This window comes from Dipodomys ordii, unplaced genomic scaffold, assembly GCF_000151885.1.
Source record: "Dipodomys ordii isolate 6190 unplaced genomic scaffold, Dord_2.0 Scaffold172, whole genome shotgun sequence".
NCBI classification, from domain to species: Eukaryota; Metazoa; Chordata; class Mammalia; order Rodentia; family Heteromyidae; genus Dipodomys; species Dipodomys ordii.
Window position 1 is genome coordinate 2,475,238 of NW_012267388.1, and position 16,174 is coordinate 2,491,411.

The following is a 16,174-nucleotide window of genomic DNA, read 5'->3' on the forward strand; positions in this document are numbered from 1 at the left end:
ACTGATATTATTGCCGTCTCTTTTTTCTAGTAAAATGTTGACTTTTCTAAATATATCTAACTAGAGAACTTAGAAAACACAGTCTTGAGACTTTAATAGCAGCTAATTCAGATGGCATCACCTTCTGTCATTAGACCAATTATTTTAAATGTTGGTAAAGAGTGCCAGTGGCTCATGCCTGTCACCTAGCTACTCCGCTACCTCCTAGCTGAGGTCTGAGGATCAAGAGTCAAAGCCAGCCCAGCTCAGAAAGTTCCTGAGACTTATCTCCAATTAACCAGCAAAAAGCTGGCAGAGTAAGTGTGGCTTGAGTGACGTGAAAAAGCTAAGGACAATGCTCTGAGTTCAAGACCCTGTACTGGTGTGCGTGTGCACGTGCACACGCGCGCACACACACAATGTCAGTACATATCTAAATATACCTTTATTTAAAACTGATTGCTCCAGTTTAGCTTGTCAAGTATGCTGTTGAAGAGATAGCTCTGCAGAACTGCAGGATTTTCCTCTTCAATTCTACTTGAGTGAAAAGCATATGACCTTAAGTGTTTTGAAGATGTCCAGTGATTTATTTTTGTGTCACTGTCACTGACGTTTGTTGATGAGCATTTTCTGCCTCCAGAATGAGGAGTACATTGATCTTTCCCCCATGCTGCTGATTATTCTCTTCTTGATGGACAAAGCTTGTCTTTCTAAGCATGTGATTGTCTGGCTTCTTTAAAGGTAGATGATCAGAATATTACAATTTGCCTGTTCCCATGAGAATGGGGATAGCTCTTGGGAGCCCAAAGAAAGAAGTCCTGAGCAGTGGCAGGTGTGCCTGAGGAAAACAATCCCAGGCTTGCTCCAAACACAAGTAATGCTATGGTACAGGCTCTGCCAAGCCAAAACCCAAAACCCGAGAGCAGCCTGCAAAGGAAGCCAGGTCAGTCGTGAGGTCAGATGGGGATTTTCAACAGCACAGTTTTGAGCTCACAGGCCTAAAGACCGTCTGTTGTTAATGAATTCAGAGGACATTCTCACCCTTCCCAAACACAGCGGATGACTGCAGATGGACCAGCTGGTTCTACTCCAGACCACTCAAAAATCACAGAAAAGAGCCTGAAAAGACTAGGCGCATGCACAGACATAAGACCTCCACATGAACTCTGTCTCATACTGTTAGACTGTATTTGTGTGTGAAGGCTGCTGTAGCAAGCTGGGTTCCAAAACAATAGAAATCAACTCTCCTGGTTCTTAGAGGTTAGAGGTGTCACCAAGGCTTGACCATTTTGAGAACCATGTGAGGAGAACTGTTCTAGGCCTCTTTCCTTGGCTTGTCAGTAGCTGCTGCTTCTTGTGTCTTCATATACTCTGTGTCTGAATTTCCTCATCTTATAAGGGTAGCAGTCATACTGGATTAGAGCCCAGCCTATTATGCTCATTTTAATATGATTATATCTCAGCAAAGGCCTTGTCTTCAAATAAGGTCACATTCTGAGGTATAGTAGATTAAGATTTGAACATATGAATAAGAGAGCAGAGCTTCAGCAAGTAATTTTGAGGATGTTTCTTCATCAGTATGATTGAGGGTTAATTCTTAAGCCTAGACAAATTCTTCAGTAAAGAATATGATCATATAAGTCAAGCGATTAGTATGGATAAAACTCAATATTATTTACATCCACCAGTAAGAATATAGAAGTATACATTTCCTGGTGTGAAATGGTGAAACAAAAAGAATGAAAAAAAAAGAAATCATTTATCTGGAATTAACTCATATGGCAATCTCAACAATCCGGAACAAGGCATAGGTTCACTATGATAAGATTCCAGATGTAATAATCAGATTCCTTGCAAGAAAATCCTTTAGGAACAGTAAAATTCAGTCTTAGATTTTTTTCCCCCTAAAATAATGACACAAAATACTTTTGGCTTTTGTGTTTATGTATACCTTGAGGTCACATATAAGATGAATATACAATCATATATACATTGTCCCACAGAACAACTACTTGAGACCTAATTCACAGCCCGACTTGCATTATCAGAGACAATTCTGAGAAGTTGACCTATATAGTTTCATAATTCTTTGAAAATTATAAACACTTAATGTAGAGGGAGGTTGCTAGAATCAACATAACAACAGGAACAAATTATGGAAAGTGAACAACCAAAGAAGTACAGATAAGCATGTAACAGACAGGCAGACACAAGTGTTCCAAGAATTTCACCAATTAGGGTCCGCCTACCTCTGGGAGCTGGCTACAGCCAGTCTAGCAAAATACTTCTGCCCCAGAATGAAACTCTGGCACATTACAGGGAGGTTAAATGTGTCACTGTGTTAGGTTAAAGGTTAGAGAGTTAAGTAGTCTTTCTTGGGGATGTTTCCAATCAAGTGGTAATATTTTTATAGATAAATTAAGTCACTACAGTGTTGGCAATCTGACAAATGCACTTGGGTAGAACAGAACATCTCCTAACAATGCCAAGAAAAGTGGCCTCTAGGACCCCTCTTTCTGCTGCAGCCTTACTTTGGAGCTGAGTGATGGCTTTGTCCCATGAATACCACCTTGTAGCCAACAGGACTGACTGGCTGAAATTTAGGAGAACATGTAGTCATTTTGCTGAAAGGTGGAGGGGGGTTGAGAGAGGCTCTTATGTTTAGAGTTCCTCCACTCCAGAAACCTGAGGACCAAAGTTTCCCCAAAGTTTCCAGGACTTTCTCTGCAGTCTCTTGCCCCCCATGGCAAACTCCCCCAGGGATCACTTTCTGCCCCATTCCTTTGTGGCATCCAGACAATCTGATCTTTGTCCTCTCAAGGGCACCCCTCCCCAACTTTGCTGAAAACTCCTGCTACAAGTAGGGCTTTACTGATTTTTTAAAAAATTCAGTTTTGTGACATTAACCAGGATGCACTGGACTCCTAATCTGACATGATGAACTGAAATTCCTTTCTACAAGGAATTAAAAGTGATTTTTAAAATTGTATAAATTTGGCGGGGGTGGGGGGGTGGGGGAGAATTTTGGCTAGGTACTCGTGGCTCATATCCTGTAATTCTAGCTCTTTAGGAGACTGAGACCTGAGGACTGAGTTACAAAGCCAGCCAAAGAAGAAAAGTCCAAGCGCTACATTTCCAATGGACCAGCAAAAAGCTAGAACTGGAACTATGGCTTAAGTGGTAGTGTGCCAGTCTTGAGCAAAAAAGCTGAAGGATAGTACATGAGTTCAAACCCCAGTACTAAGGCGCGCGTGCACACACACACACACACACACACAATTTTTTTGAGTTTCATAGGAATAGAATTCTTTGAAAGATCCAGTTAATCATTTCAATCAAGGACCAGTCCTCTTTGACTAACCATTCAATAAATGAGTGGATGTCACAATCTATAATCACTAACAATAGTAGCAAATATAATTATTATATAACAGAAAATATTAATAACATTGAAAAAGTCTTTCAGCACAGGGTGAAGGTGTCCAGAAAGAAACATACTCATTACCTGACTTATATAACTGTAACCCCTCTGTATATTGCCTTTATAATAATAAAAAAAGTTTATTGATTAAAAATATATTTTAGGGCAGGGAAGGTGGCTCAGTGGTAGAGCGCTTGCCTTGCATGCCTGAGGCCCTGGGTTCGATTCCTTAGTACCACATAAGCAAAAAGAAAAAAGCCGGAAGTGGCACTGTGACTCAAGTGGTAGAGCGCTAATCTTGAGCTGAAGAGCTGAGGGACAGTGCCCAGGCCCAGAGTTCAGGCCCCACGACTGGACCCCCCCAAAAAATATATATATATATTTTAAAGAGTGGAAAGAATCTTTCAGCATCTCTTTCTCTGTCATGTATGATGTACAAATTAAGTTTTTTCACTCTGGAACATAAAGGGAGGTATATATTTTAAATAGTTACCAAAGCAATTTGTATGTTACACTTTTCAGCCTGTTGCTATTACTTGAAGCTCAACAATGTAATTCTTGTTATCCTAGAAAATGAGTGAAAAGAAAGCTCAATTTCTAAGAATTTTCATCTATTTGTGTCAGTATTTGAAGGGACAAAACATGTTCAAAAATAAGTCATGTTGTTGATATGTGTGTATGAATATATATATGTGTGTGTGTATGAATATATATATATATATATATATATACAATATAACAGATTTTAACAGATTTCTAGTTAGGCACATTTCTGAGCTGTACACTAAGAAAGATGTAGAAGAAAGCTGGAATGGAGACATAATCAGACGATAAACAGACCTGATCATCATGTGCAGTCTGCCACAAGAGATACGTAGCAAACAGTTGCCACCTATTAATGTGTGTTTCTAAGCAATGACAATGTGATTTTCAGCATATTTTACTTTGATAGATGCTGAAGTTGTGCTGTATACCTGTCTTCATTTTCCAAAGGTATATTTAATGCTGAATCTCAAATCCACACAATCAGTGCTCAAAAAAATGGAGGCTAGAGCACTGACTCAATGTCTGCGTAATCTAAATTATACTCCATAACAGTAGGTTATATACAAAAATGCATATAATGTATGCACTATTCGTGTATACTATTATTTCCTGATATATATCCTGACATTTTTATTCTTTCCTACATTTCATTCTTTGTGGAAAATGAAATTAAAAGAAAAATAAATCAACAAAATTGTATACAAAAGAAAAATGTAGGAGAAGCAAACAAACAAAGTTGGTATGGATTTAGAAATGAAAAGCCATTTTTATAGTCTCCAAGTAGAGGAAAATATTATTTAAAATTATAAACCATGACCTAGAAACCAGGTTTTTTATGAAGCTTAGTTTGTGTAACTACAACCTGTCTGAGAAGATCTCTGACAGCCTGAGACACACACAATGAAAAGAGGAGATGAAGACCAGAACCTGTGATGTAATCGCTAATTTCATGGCACAGTTGTTTACCCTAATTAATAATACAGTAGGTCATTGCTCACTAATACCAAATTGTATTATTTTTATAACAGTGTTTTTTTAAACAAGATTTCATTGCTTATTGTCTGGTTATTGTCACAGAGATACTCAGAATTGAGAAATCCCAAGATAAGAAGGAAGGTTAAAGGTTATCTAGAGCTCAAAAATATCTCAGCCAAGTTGTCACCCAGCCAAGATTTAACATCTCCTAGAGATGGAAAAATACACCAGCTTTCCAGACATCCTTGCTATCCTTGAGTTACTTTAAAAATAGAAAGGAGAGGAAAGCAGCCACCCTTTACCTATGACAAATACTGACTTAGTTCTTATAAGATGCCCATCTCTAACCTGAGGGTTAGACTCCTTGAAGTTTAATAAAAAGCTAATAATTTATAGCTAGCAAGTAAAATTCACAAACTTGAAAGCATTAAAACTCCAAGCCCCATACTAATAAAGCTGAAAATACAGATAAAGCCCAGAGATGGAATTTAACAAGGCTCTGAAAACCAACCCAAAGCTAAGACAAAAAGCATCTTTATTTCACAAATGTTACACCAGAACAAAGTGGGAAGAGATATGTACATTAAAGAACCAGGACTTGAGCAGATTGAGATGAAAAGCAGAATAAACTAATGTCAACAAAAGATAAAACTGTAAGATTACCAGCCCTCAAACCCAAATAGGGAAGCCCAAATCAAAAAGGAAAAGAATTACAGATTAAATGCAAGCTTAGAGCTGAGCCATAATGACCCCTGCTCTTGTCTTTATTGTATAGATAGAGTAGGTGAAACGCCTCTCCTCTTCACAGTGAATGCCCATTTGTCTCATGTGGATAACGTCTGTCTTCCTTTGACTTCACTTTGGTAGGTGTAGAATTATAACATCATAGATGACTACCACTGGGATAGATTAGAGCCTCCATTTTTTCTCCCCCATTTTATGGATGGAAATATAGCCTTGCAGATTCTCATCATAGTGATAGATTTGTTCCCACAACACCCCCAGCTCCATCCAGAATCAGAATTCATACCCTCTAAATGCTATCACTGGATGAGAGTGCTTGCCTAGCATGCAGGAGGCCCTGGGTTCAATTCCTCAGCACCACATAAGCAGAAAAAGCTGGGAGTGACACCGTGGCTCAAGTGGTAGAGTGCTAGCCTTGAGCTGAAGAGCTAAGGGACAGCGCCCAGACCTAGAATTCAGGCCCCACGACCAACAAATAAATAAATAAATAAAAAAGAGAAGGCCACACACAAATTTTAATTGTCATTTTTATTTGCAATTATGAAGCTTCTTACTATATAATGAGACAGCAAATGACAGTGCATAATTTATTTGCTAAAGAAAGAAATTGTTATATCTTGTCATATCAGAGACCTAAAATACAACCTCCCAGGTAAGCACACACAGGTCATGTGCATATAGACTTGATATACAGGAATAAAACTCCATGGAGTAAACCCTTTGAATAATTGATAATCTCACAAAATGAGTATTGGGAAACTGAAACATCATTTGAATAGGTAGCTGGACCTTATGGGAGGGGAGTAGATAAATGGAAAAGGGAACAGGGGCACAGCAGATAGGAAAGAAAGATAGAAGGAGTGAGTGGTCAAAATGCACTAGACACAAAATTGGACAGGTTAACTCATCATCTTCTTAAGCATTTGGAGATTTTTAAATTTTTAATTTGTAATTAACTAAATAAAATTTTTAAAAAAGAAGCTGGGCACAAGGGCTCATACCTGAAATCCTAGCTACTCAGGAGGCTGAGATCTGAAGATGGCAATTGGAAGCCAGCTCAGGCAGGAAGTCCATGGAACTCATATCTCCAATTCACCACCAAAAAGCTGGAAGCAGAGCTGTGGCTCAAGTGGTAGAGCACTATTCTTTAGCAAAAAAAATCTCAAAGACATTGCCCAGTCCCTGAGTTCAAGCTCTAGGACTTGCACCAAAAACAAAAGTTGTTATATCTCTTGGTGATATTTTCCAGTAACATTCCATCATCTGGTGGTATTATAATAGAGACAAATAGTATTTGTTTTAGTAAGTAATGTGTTTATTATGGATAGGTCACACTCTTAGTCTTTCTTACAGACTCATTTTAGAGATTTTTTTAAAAAAATATTTATACTACTCAACAGTACTTTTGAAATTTGTGGGAGTTTTTATTCTATTTTTATATTTTGTTCCAGGGTATTCTTGGCTCAGGTTTTGCATTAAAAGTCCAGGAACAGCACCGCCAGAAACACTTTGAGAAAAGAAGAAACCCAGCTGCCAACCTCATTCAGGTAAGTGCAGTGGAATATAGGTAGATGGCAACATCTGTCTCCTTAAGTGTTTGTCAGATCATTTTCCAATCTCCACACTTCATTGCTTCATAGAGCTACCGTTCTGTCATTTTCTAAACAGTGAATTCAGAACTTAACATACAATCTTGGATTGGGTAAGATACATTTTTGTTTCAGCAAACGGTCATTGCATCGTACAGATTAGTTCACCACATCGGCAAGACTACACAGAAGTTAGTGGGAATGATGCTCCTGGAATAAGCTTTTATGTCTTATTCAGGAAGCCTTAACTAATCACTAAGTGATAGAGCAGAACATAGCATTGTTTTCTGCATTAAAATCATGTTCTCTAGTCATATGTATACAACAGTATTGAAGGACAACTTAGTTGTTTAGAATGTCAAATCTTATTGTCTGTGGAATTGCTTTTAATGACATGTAAGGCAATAAACTTGAGATAGCCTTCCTGTTTTGAAGGTGATAAGGTCATGGAAGACATCAATGTTTGAGAATATGAAACATAATCATATTATCTGATGCTAGTTCCTAATATAGATATGCTATTTAGCATTTCTCTTTTTTTCCACTAGCACATAATTTGCTTGAGCACTAAAATAAATGCTTCTCCTTTGCAATGTTTATCTTTATGTATGTGTGTACCAATTCTGAGGCTTGAACTCAGGGCCTGAGCACTGTCCCTTAGCTTTTTTGCTCAAGGTTAGCACTCTACCACTTGAGCCAGGGCTCCACATCTAGCTGTTTTTTTTCTTCTTAGTGGTTAACTAGAGATAAGAATTTCATAGATTTTACTCCCTGGGCTTACTTTGAACCACGATGTTCATATCTGAGTCTCTCAAGTAGCTAGGATTACAGGCATAAACCACTGGTGGTCTGTTTAATTTTTAGATTAACCTCTTCCACAACTATTGACTGGCAAATGGGCCTTGGTTTATGACTTCCAAAACAAACCTCTGAGAATCTCTCTTTTTTTTTAGTTTCCAGGCTTTGAAAGAGCAATAGAGAGAGAATACCTTTCCTTTCTTTTTCTTTTTCTTTTATGTATTTAGCCATTTATTTATTTATTGGTGCTGGTACCGGGACTTGAATTCAGGACCTCAAGCTCTCCTTTAGCTTTTTAGTTCAAGGCTCGCAGTCTACCACTTGAATCACCTCTGGCTTCTTACTGATTAATTGGAGATAAGAGTCTTGGATCTGTCTGCTTTGCCTGGCTTTGTACTGTTATTTTCAGATCTCAGCCTCCTGAGTAGCCAGGGTTACAGGCGTGAGCCATTGGTGCTTAGATCTTTTTTTAAAGGAAAAGATCTCTAAGTAGAAGAAACTTAAGCACTGCAACAAGAGCCTGGGTCTGTAGCTCCATGGAAGAGGACTAGTTCCTACATGCATGGTGTGGTGCTCCATTGTCAGCACTGATCCCAAACAATACTCATCTGAATGAAAGAGACTTCACACACTCTAAGACACACCCAAAATACTGGAGGCACAGAACTCACAGCCTCCCATCTCTTATCACTTAAGTGGCTCTCCATCCTTTCATTCTTCTAGAAAGTTTTTCTCTTTACTCTTCCTACCTTTAATTTTTCTTCACTCCAGAGCAATGTTTTCTAAGCCATATACTTCAATATCAGCTCTTCTTGGAGGAGCTTCTATTCATGCATCAGTTGTAAAGATCGAGACCTTCAATGCACAGTATAGCAACCACTAGTCCCATGCTGTTATATAAATATAAACTAATTAGAATTGAAATTTTAGTTTCTTTATGGTACTAAACGTTTCTCAAGTTTTCAATAGCTTCCCATTGCTATTGGCTACCTTACTACACAAGGCAAAGAGTAAGAATAAAGCCCAATTTTTCTAAAACTCTAAATTACCTAAAGCAATCACCAACTCAGAATGAAAATAAATCCCCTTTTCTATAGTAAATCATTAGAGAAAAGGCATTTATATGTATGCAATCAAAGTAAGACAAGTCTCCCATCACCAATAACTCATAAAAGGTAAATATGACACTGAACACTTTTGTTTGGAGGCATAGAGTTTTATTTCATGGAACTGGGTTACGTAAAATACTGTGATCAGTGATTGAACTTGTAAAAACGTAGCTAACAGCAAAGCAAAATCATGAATTCTATTTAGAATCCCAAAGTATGCATTGTATTTAGCAAAAGAAAATTGCAAATATTCTTTTTTAATTGTGAAAATACCATATAGAGGGGTTACAATTACATGGGCAAGATAATGAGTACATTTCTTATCAAGCATTGTTGCCTCCTCCTTTGTTTCCCCTTCCCATCCCTTCCCATTTCCCACCTCCCTTCCCCCAGCCAAAGTTGTAAAGTTTGTTTTTCGACATAACGACTTGTACATTTCATTGTTGCAATGGGTTCACCTGTATCCCTATTTAAACAATTTGTTTTTTCCCTTCCCCTTCACAAATTATACCAACATCAAATACAGTGAAAGCAGGGGTTAAAATGCTCAACATCTCTAGCCATAAAAGAAATGCAAATCAAAACAACATTGAGATACTACCTCACCCCAGTTAGAATGGCTATAATCAAGAACTCTAGTAACAATATATACTGGAAGGGATGTGGACAGAAGGGAACCCTACTGCATTGTTGGTGGGAGTGTAAACTTGTTCAACCACTTTGAAAAACAGTATGGAGGTTCCTCAAAAGACTCCACATAGAGCTCCCTATGACCCAGCAATCCCACTTTTGGGCATTTACCCAAATGATCACAAACAAAACCATACTAAAGCTACCAGCACAATTACATTTATTGCAGCATTATTTACCATTGCTAAGATGTGGAACCAATCCAGATGCCCCTCAGTAGATGAATGGATCAAGAAAATGTGGTATATATACACAATGGAATTCTATGCCTCCATCATAAAGAATGATATTGCCCCATTTGTTAGGACATGGAAAGACTTGCAAAAAATTATATTAAGTGATGCAAATATTCTTGAATACCTTTAAAATCTAATTGTAGTTTCATATGTCATAAAACTGTGGAACATAATTTTAATCAATTAAAGCTGAAGTTACACTGAGGGTATGGCTCAAGTGACAGAGGCCTGCCTAACAAGCACAAAAGCCTGAGTGTAAAACCCAGTGCTACCAAAAGAGGGAAGAAAATCAAACATATTCATTTGAAAAGCCACTTTTCCCATATTCAAATGTAATTTACTTCTTATATACAGTAATTCATTGCTTGTTCTTTATGTAGTCTTTGGACAGAGTTCAAGGCTTCAGGCCTTGATAATATGGTGTTCATTTGCTGATTCATTTGTTTTCTTTCCCAATAAACCTGAGCTAGTTTGCTGAACATACAAAGCAAGACCCAAAGCAATCTCATTTGCTTTAAAACAAAGCCACTTTTTTCCTACCAGGGCAAGTGAGATGGCCAAATTGCTCAGCATTTGTTTGGTGAAATAACTAAATTAGCCAGCATTCCAAAGTTTTGGGGGGAAGCTTTAAACTCCAGAGCTTGCAGTAAAGTTAGCTATGTCAATATCTTTGCAAGATTCATTTAAATTACCTTTTCATTTCAAGTGGAGCCGTGTGGGAAAAGAAACCAGCTCTCAGTAGCATTTGGAAAACCAGCCCAGATGTCACAACTTCTATGCACTCATGAAGTACTTTTTTTTTTCTAAGTGCTTCCCATATATTCTGTCATTCAGTCCTCCAGATAAGCTGAGAAGGTGCTAGGACTAAAATCCATGTCGTCTAAATCCAAATCCATCTCTCATTTCAACACAAAGTATCCTCCTACAATCCTAGCTACTTAGGAGGCTTTGTTGTTCAAAGCCTGGACAAGAAAGTCCCACAGATTCTTATCTCTATTTAAACCACCAAAAACCTGGAAGTGGAGCTTTGGCTCAAATGGTTGTGTGAAAAAAAGCCAAGTTCAGGCCTGAGTAACAGTATAAAAACAAACAAAAACAAACAAACAAAAAGTAAAACAAAAGGAGCTGGGAAGGTGACTCAGTGGTAGAGCACTTGCCTTGCATGCATGAGGCTCTGGGTTCGATTCCTCAGCACCACATAAGAAAAAAGAAAAAAGCCGGAAATGGCACTGTGGCTCAAGTGGTAGAGTGCTAAGCCTTGAGCTGAAGAGCTGAGGGATAGCGTCCAGGCCCCACCACCGGACCCCCCAAAAAAAAAGTAAAAAAAAAAAAAAAGTAAAACAAAAAAGTTCCGGGTCTGAAACTAACTACTGGAGACACTGAATAGATAAAGCCAGAATGCTTTACTAGAAAATTAAGTGAAAGTTTGTGAAATCAACCTTCCTTGGCTTACTTCCCTTCCAGGGGAGATTAGTAAAAGTTGGTCTGAGGAAGTATCTGGAACAAAATAATAAAATTGTGTATTGAAACTTTGGCTTCCTACAAAAAAAAATAATAGATCTTATCTAGTCACCCCAGAGTGAGGCTGATTGTCTATAAATCCAAACTACTTATGCAGATACATCCTCTTTACTGCTTCAATCCTACATAAGAATAGATGAAGAAGCGAGTGCTGGTAGCTCATGACTACAGTTCTAGCTACTCAGGAGGTTGAAATATGACAATCAAGTTTGCAGTGAGCACAGCAGAAAAGTTCATGAAACTCTTATCTGCAATTAACTAGCCAGAAATTGAAAGTAAATATGTGGCCCAAGTGGTATAGCACCATCATTGAGTGAAAAAAAGCCAAGTAAGCCCTAAATCCAAGCCCCAGTACTGGTACAAAAAAACAAAAAAAAGAATAGATGAATAGAAAAAAAAAATCCTAACAGACTGGGACATGGCTTAAGTAGTAGATTGTTCAGAAGGTCATGAGTTCCATCCCAGTACTGAAAAAAAAATTTACATGTGGAAAAGCTAACAATAAATAAAAATAAAGTTGTAAAATAATCTCCCAGAAAATTCAATAAAAAGAAAAACAAAGATGAAGCTGGGCATTGGTGGCTCATAACTGTAATCCTCACTACTCAAGAAATCTGAGGATCACAGTTCAAAGCTAGCCTGAGCAGGAAAGCCCATGAAACTCTTTATCGCCAATTAAACACCAAAAAGCCAGGAGTGGAACTGTGGCTCAAGTGGTGGAGCACTAACCTGGAGCATAAAATCTTAAGAGACAGCAGCACCCAGTCCCTGAGTTCAAGCCCCAGGACCAGCACACACACACACACACACACACACACACAAAGAATAATAAAGATGTGTAATAATAAAAAGAAAAAGATAAGAAAATTGAAGGATCCTTTTGGAAGATACAAGATCAATAATAGATGTTGCTCAAATAGAGTATAAGGAAAGTAAGGGAAGGATTTTACCAAAGAACTACTGAATAATGATTCTCCAGAACTGGAAGGCAGGAGTGGTCATAGTAGAAAGTTCACCAATTGCCTGGTGAAGTGAACCAAATCAGAGAACATTGGCCCCAAATGTGTGTGTGTGTGTGTGTGTGATTATATATTGGATATCTCATTAGTAGCATTTAAAAATAGAAAGTAGTAGAACAATATATTCACAATTAGGGAGGAAAATTACTTCCCACGAAGAATGCTACATCTTGCCAAAACACTCAGAATGTGAGAGCAACACACAAAATGTTTTCAGTCATGCTGATTGAAAAAAATTTACCTACCTTTTTCCCTTACTCAGAAAACAACTTGGATAGAATTGTTCTTCCAAAGCAAGAAGACAAACCAGAAAAGCAAGAGGCCTAAAAGCCAGGAAATAAGACACAAGACAAGCAAAGCCATCTATGTGATGCTGAGCTAGGGAAGTCCCAGACAATGGGCACAACAGGAGAAAGGGCTTCAGGATTACAAAAAGTACAGTGGATTGATTTCATATCTGTTTGTATTTGACTAGAATTGTTATATTTAGCTGGGTGCTGATGGCTTATATCTAATTCTAGCAATTCAGGAGGCTGAGATCTGAGGATCACAGTTTGAAGCCAGCCTGACCAGGAAAATCTATGAAACTGTCCAATAGACTTCTGAAAAAAAGCTAGAAGTGATGTTGTGGCTCAAGGGTTAGAGCACCAAGCCTTGAGCAAACAAACAAACCTCAGGGACAGAGCCCAGGACCTGAGATCAAGTGCCAGGACTGGCACAAAATAATTAAACTTTGTATTTCTAAGATGAGATGATAAAAGACTTTCTAATAGTTAAATAAAGGAAAACCAATAGCTAGATAGAGAGATAGATGAATGATAGATGAGGAACATGGTGTGACTATGAGACTTTTGGGAGGATAAAGAAGAGAAGAACGAATACAGAAGTAACTGTAAGAAGTGAAGAAGTTCCCACTAAGGAGCAGAAATTAAAATGAAGGGGAAAGGGATGGCCTTGTTTGCACCCTTCCTTTTTCAGTAATGAAATTTTAGAATACAGACCTTTGTAAAAATAAGTCCCATGCTCATCTCCCATTGCACAGTCAGCTGAGCCTCTCTAGACTCATTCTAGAAAGGACCAGACTTGCTATGGATGTACTATTGCCAACCACTCTACACACATACACTATACATTCCCTCATACTGCATTATTCTCACACTCTGCTTACAATCATAGACTGAAGGGCACATCTTCGCTGCCTTGAGTACCAGCATTGCCTGATGAATAGCAAGTATGACTTCCATTTGTTTCAGGTTAACTTGTCTGTGGAGAGGACACGTCGTGCAAATTAACCCTAAGAAGTCTCCAGAGTGTTATCTTTCTCTTTGCCTACCACTGTGTGACTTGCACTTTAAATGGAGCAATATTAGTTAGTGGATCACAAAGATATGGACTGGAATTTCAGCCACCAGCACCAATTAGCTAAGATCGAGGACAGGAGAAAGTTTTTTTGTTTTGGGGGGGTTTTTGGGGGGGGTCTGGTTGTGGGGCCTGAACTCTGGGCCTGGGTGCTGTCCCTCAGCTCTTCAGCTCAAGGCTAGCACTCTATCACTTGAGCCACAGTGCCACTTCCAGCTTTTTTCTTTTTGCTTATGTGGTTCTGAGGAATCAAACCCAGGGCCTCATGCATGCAAAGCAAGCACTCTACCACTGAGCCACCTTCCCAGCCCAGGAGAAAGTTATTAAGAGTGTAAGAGGAAAAGAATTATACCTTCCAGTTCCATTTTGACTTATCTAACATGAGCCCTGTCGGGGATGGGCCCCTCCTGTGTTTCTCACTTACAAGGCATGTTTAGATGAAGAGTAATGAAGGGATCAAGAGTTTAGCCCTTGATTGACAACAAACAAGAAGTCAGATATTAGTAGAAAGAAACACTTCACTTTTCTCAGAGTGCCCTCTCTTGCCTCTAATGTGTGGTAACATTATGCAGTGATACCTTGGTGCCATTATTTGGTGAATTATTGTTTTGGATTTTTTCCCCTACTGTTATCAAACAATGCTGTATGCCTCTAGTTCTATTTATGTCTCTTTTTTTCAGAGTATCAATACGTATGTCACCTTTAAGAAAATTGTTTAATGAAAGCAGCTATCTAGATTCTTATAGCACTAGAAGATTTCTGAGCTTCACTATGACAAAAGAAGCTGAGATGATAAATCTGTGTTTTTCTGTAATTCTAGTTATTCAGGAGGCTAAGAGCTGAGGATCCCAGTTCAAAGCCAGTCCAAGAAGGAAAGTCTGTGAAATTCTTATCTCTGATTAACCACCTAAAAGCCAGAAATGGAAATGTGACTCAAATAGTAGGACACCAGCCTTAAGTAAAAAGATAAAGAATAATGTCCAGGCCCTGTGTTCAAGCCCCATTACCTGCGTGTGCATGTGTGTATGCACACACACACACACACACACAAACATATGTATTTTATTGATTTTTGTTGTTGCTTCTGTTTTGTTGGTACCAGAGTTTAAACTCTGAGTGTCATACTTGCTTGCCTTTGTTTGTTCAGTTGGCATTATTTCACTTGAGTCATGTCTCCAGCCTGTCATTTTGCTAGTTATTTTGGAGAATGAAGTCTTTCAGACTTCTCTGCCTAGCTTTGAACTGTGATTCTCTGGATCCTGGCCTTCTCAGTAACTAGGATTATAGGTGTGTCCCACTGATACCAGCTACTGATTCTTTACAATCATTCTAAAAATTGTGTAGACACAGCTACAAAAAATTGAATAACTGCAGAAATGATAGTAATTGCTTTAGTACCTATTAAGATGCCAAGATGCATAGCACAGACTTCCATGGTGAGCAGTTAAATCAACATAAGCCGTGTGGATAAAGCTTTAGTAAAGGAATCCTACTGAGAATATATAAATTAAAAAAAAAACTTCCTTCACAGCATAAAACATTCCTTAAGTTCTACTGTAAATTTTCATGGCACTTCCCAGATGTTTCATGAAGAGCCAATTTCCAAAGAGAGCTGAGTCCTCCTGTTCAATACCCAGCTAGACAGAGATCAGTTCCTACCTGTGTCCTACCTCTACCAGCTTCCATGAGGCAGCACCGTGCACCAGCACAGAGTACCTTTGTCATTTATGTCACTCATACATTTGTCATTTAGGTCACTCCACATCATTCTTTTTTTTTGTCCTGGGGGTGACTTTATTTTAAATTATTATGAAGGTCATGTACAGAAGGGTTTCAGTTGCATAAATCAGGAAATTAGTGCATTTCTTTTTAGTCAGCATCACACCTTCCCACACTCTCTCCCAGATTTTCCCTCCCATTCCCATTCACAAGTTATATGGTTCATTTTCTACATCGCATCCAGTGAGGACCACTGCTGCGTTTGTTCACCCTTGGTCCCTCCATTTCTGTGCCTCTCCTTACCCTCCCAAAGACAAGCAGATCTAAAGAAAACAAAAACAGCAAAAAAGAGTTCATTCAATAAATATTATTTTCTGTGATCAGACATGTATAGATATTGTGCCTTTGTGGCCTCTCCTAGGAGTGCCCTCCTTTGGTTTCACTATTCAACATCATTCTTAAAAAGTCA

The 16,174-nt window shown here is 38.4% G+C and overlaps 1 protein-coding gene across 5 annotated transcripts in view; it reads left to right on the forward strand.

The window, feature by feature from the left end:
- Kcnq5 (potassium channel, voltage gated KQT-like subfamily Q, member 5) overlaps window positions 1-16,174 on the forward strand; it is a 540,825-nt gene that overhangs the window by 449,814 nt on the left and 74,837 nt on the right. For all 5 annotated transcript variants that reach the window (XM_013033629.1, XM_013033631.1, XM_013033633.1 and 2 more), the window contains exon 7: window positions 7,117-7,212. In XM_013033629.1, coding sequence (XP_012889083.1) covers window positions 7,117-7,212 — 96 coding nt within the window. The remainder of the gene's footprint in view (window positions 1-7,116; window positions 7,213-16,174) is intronic.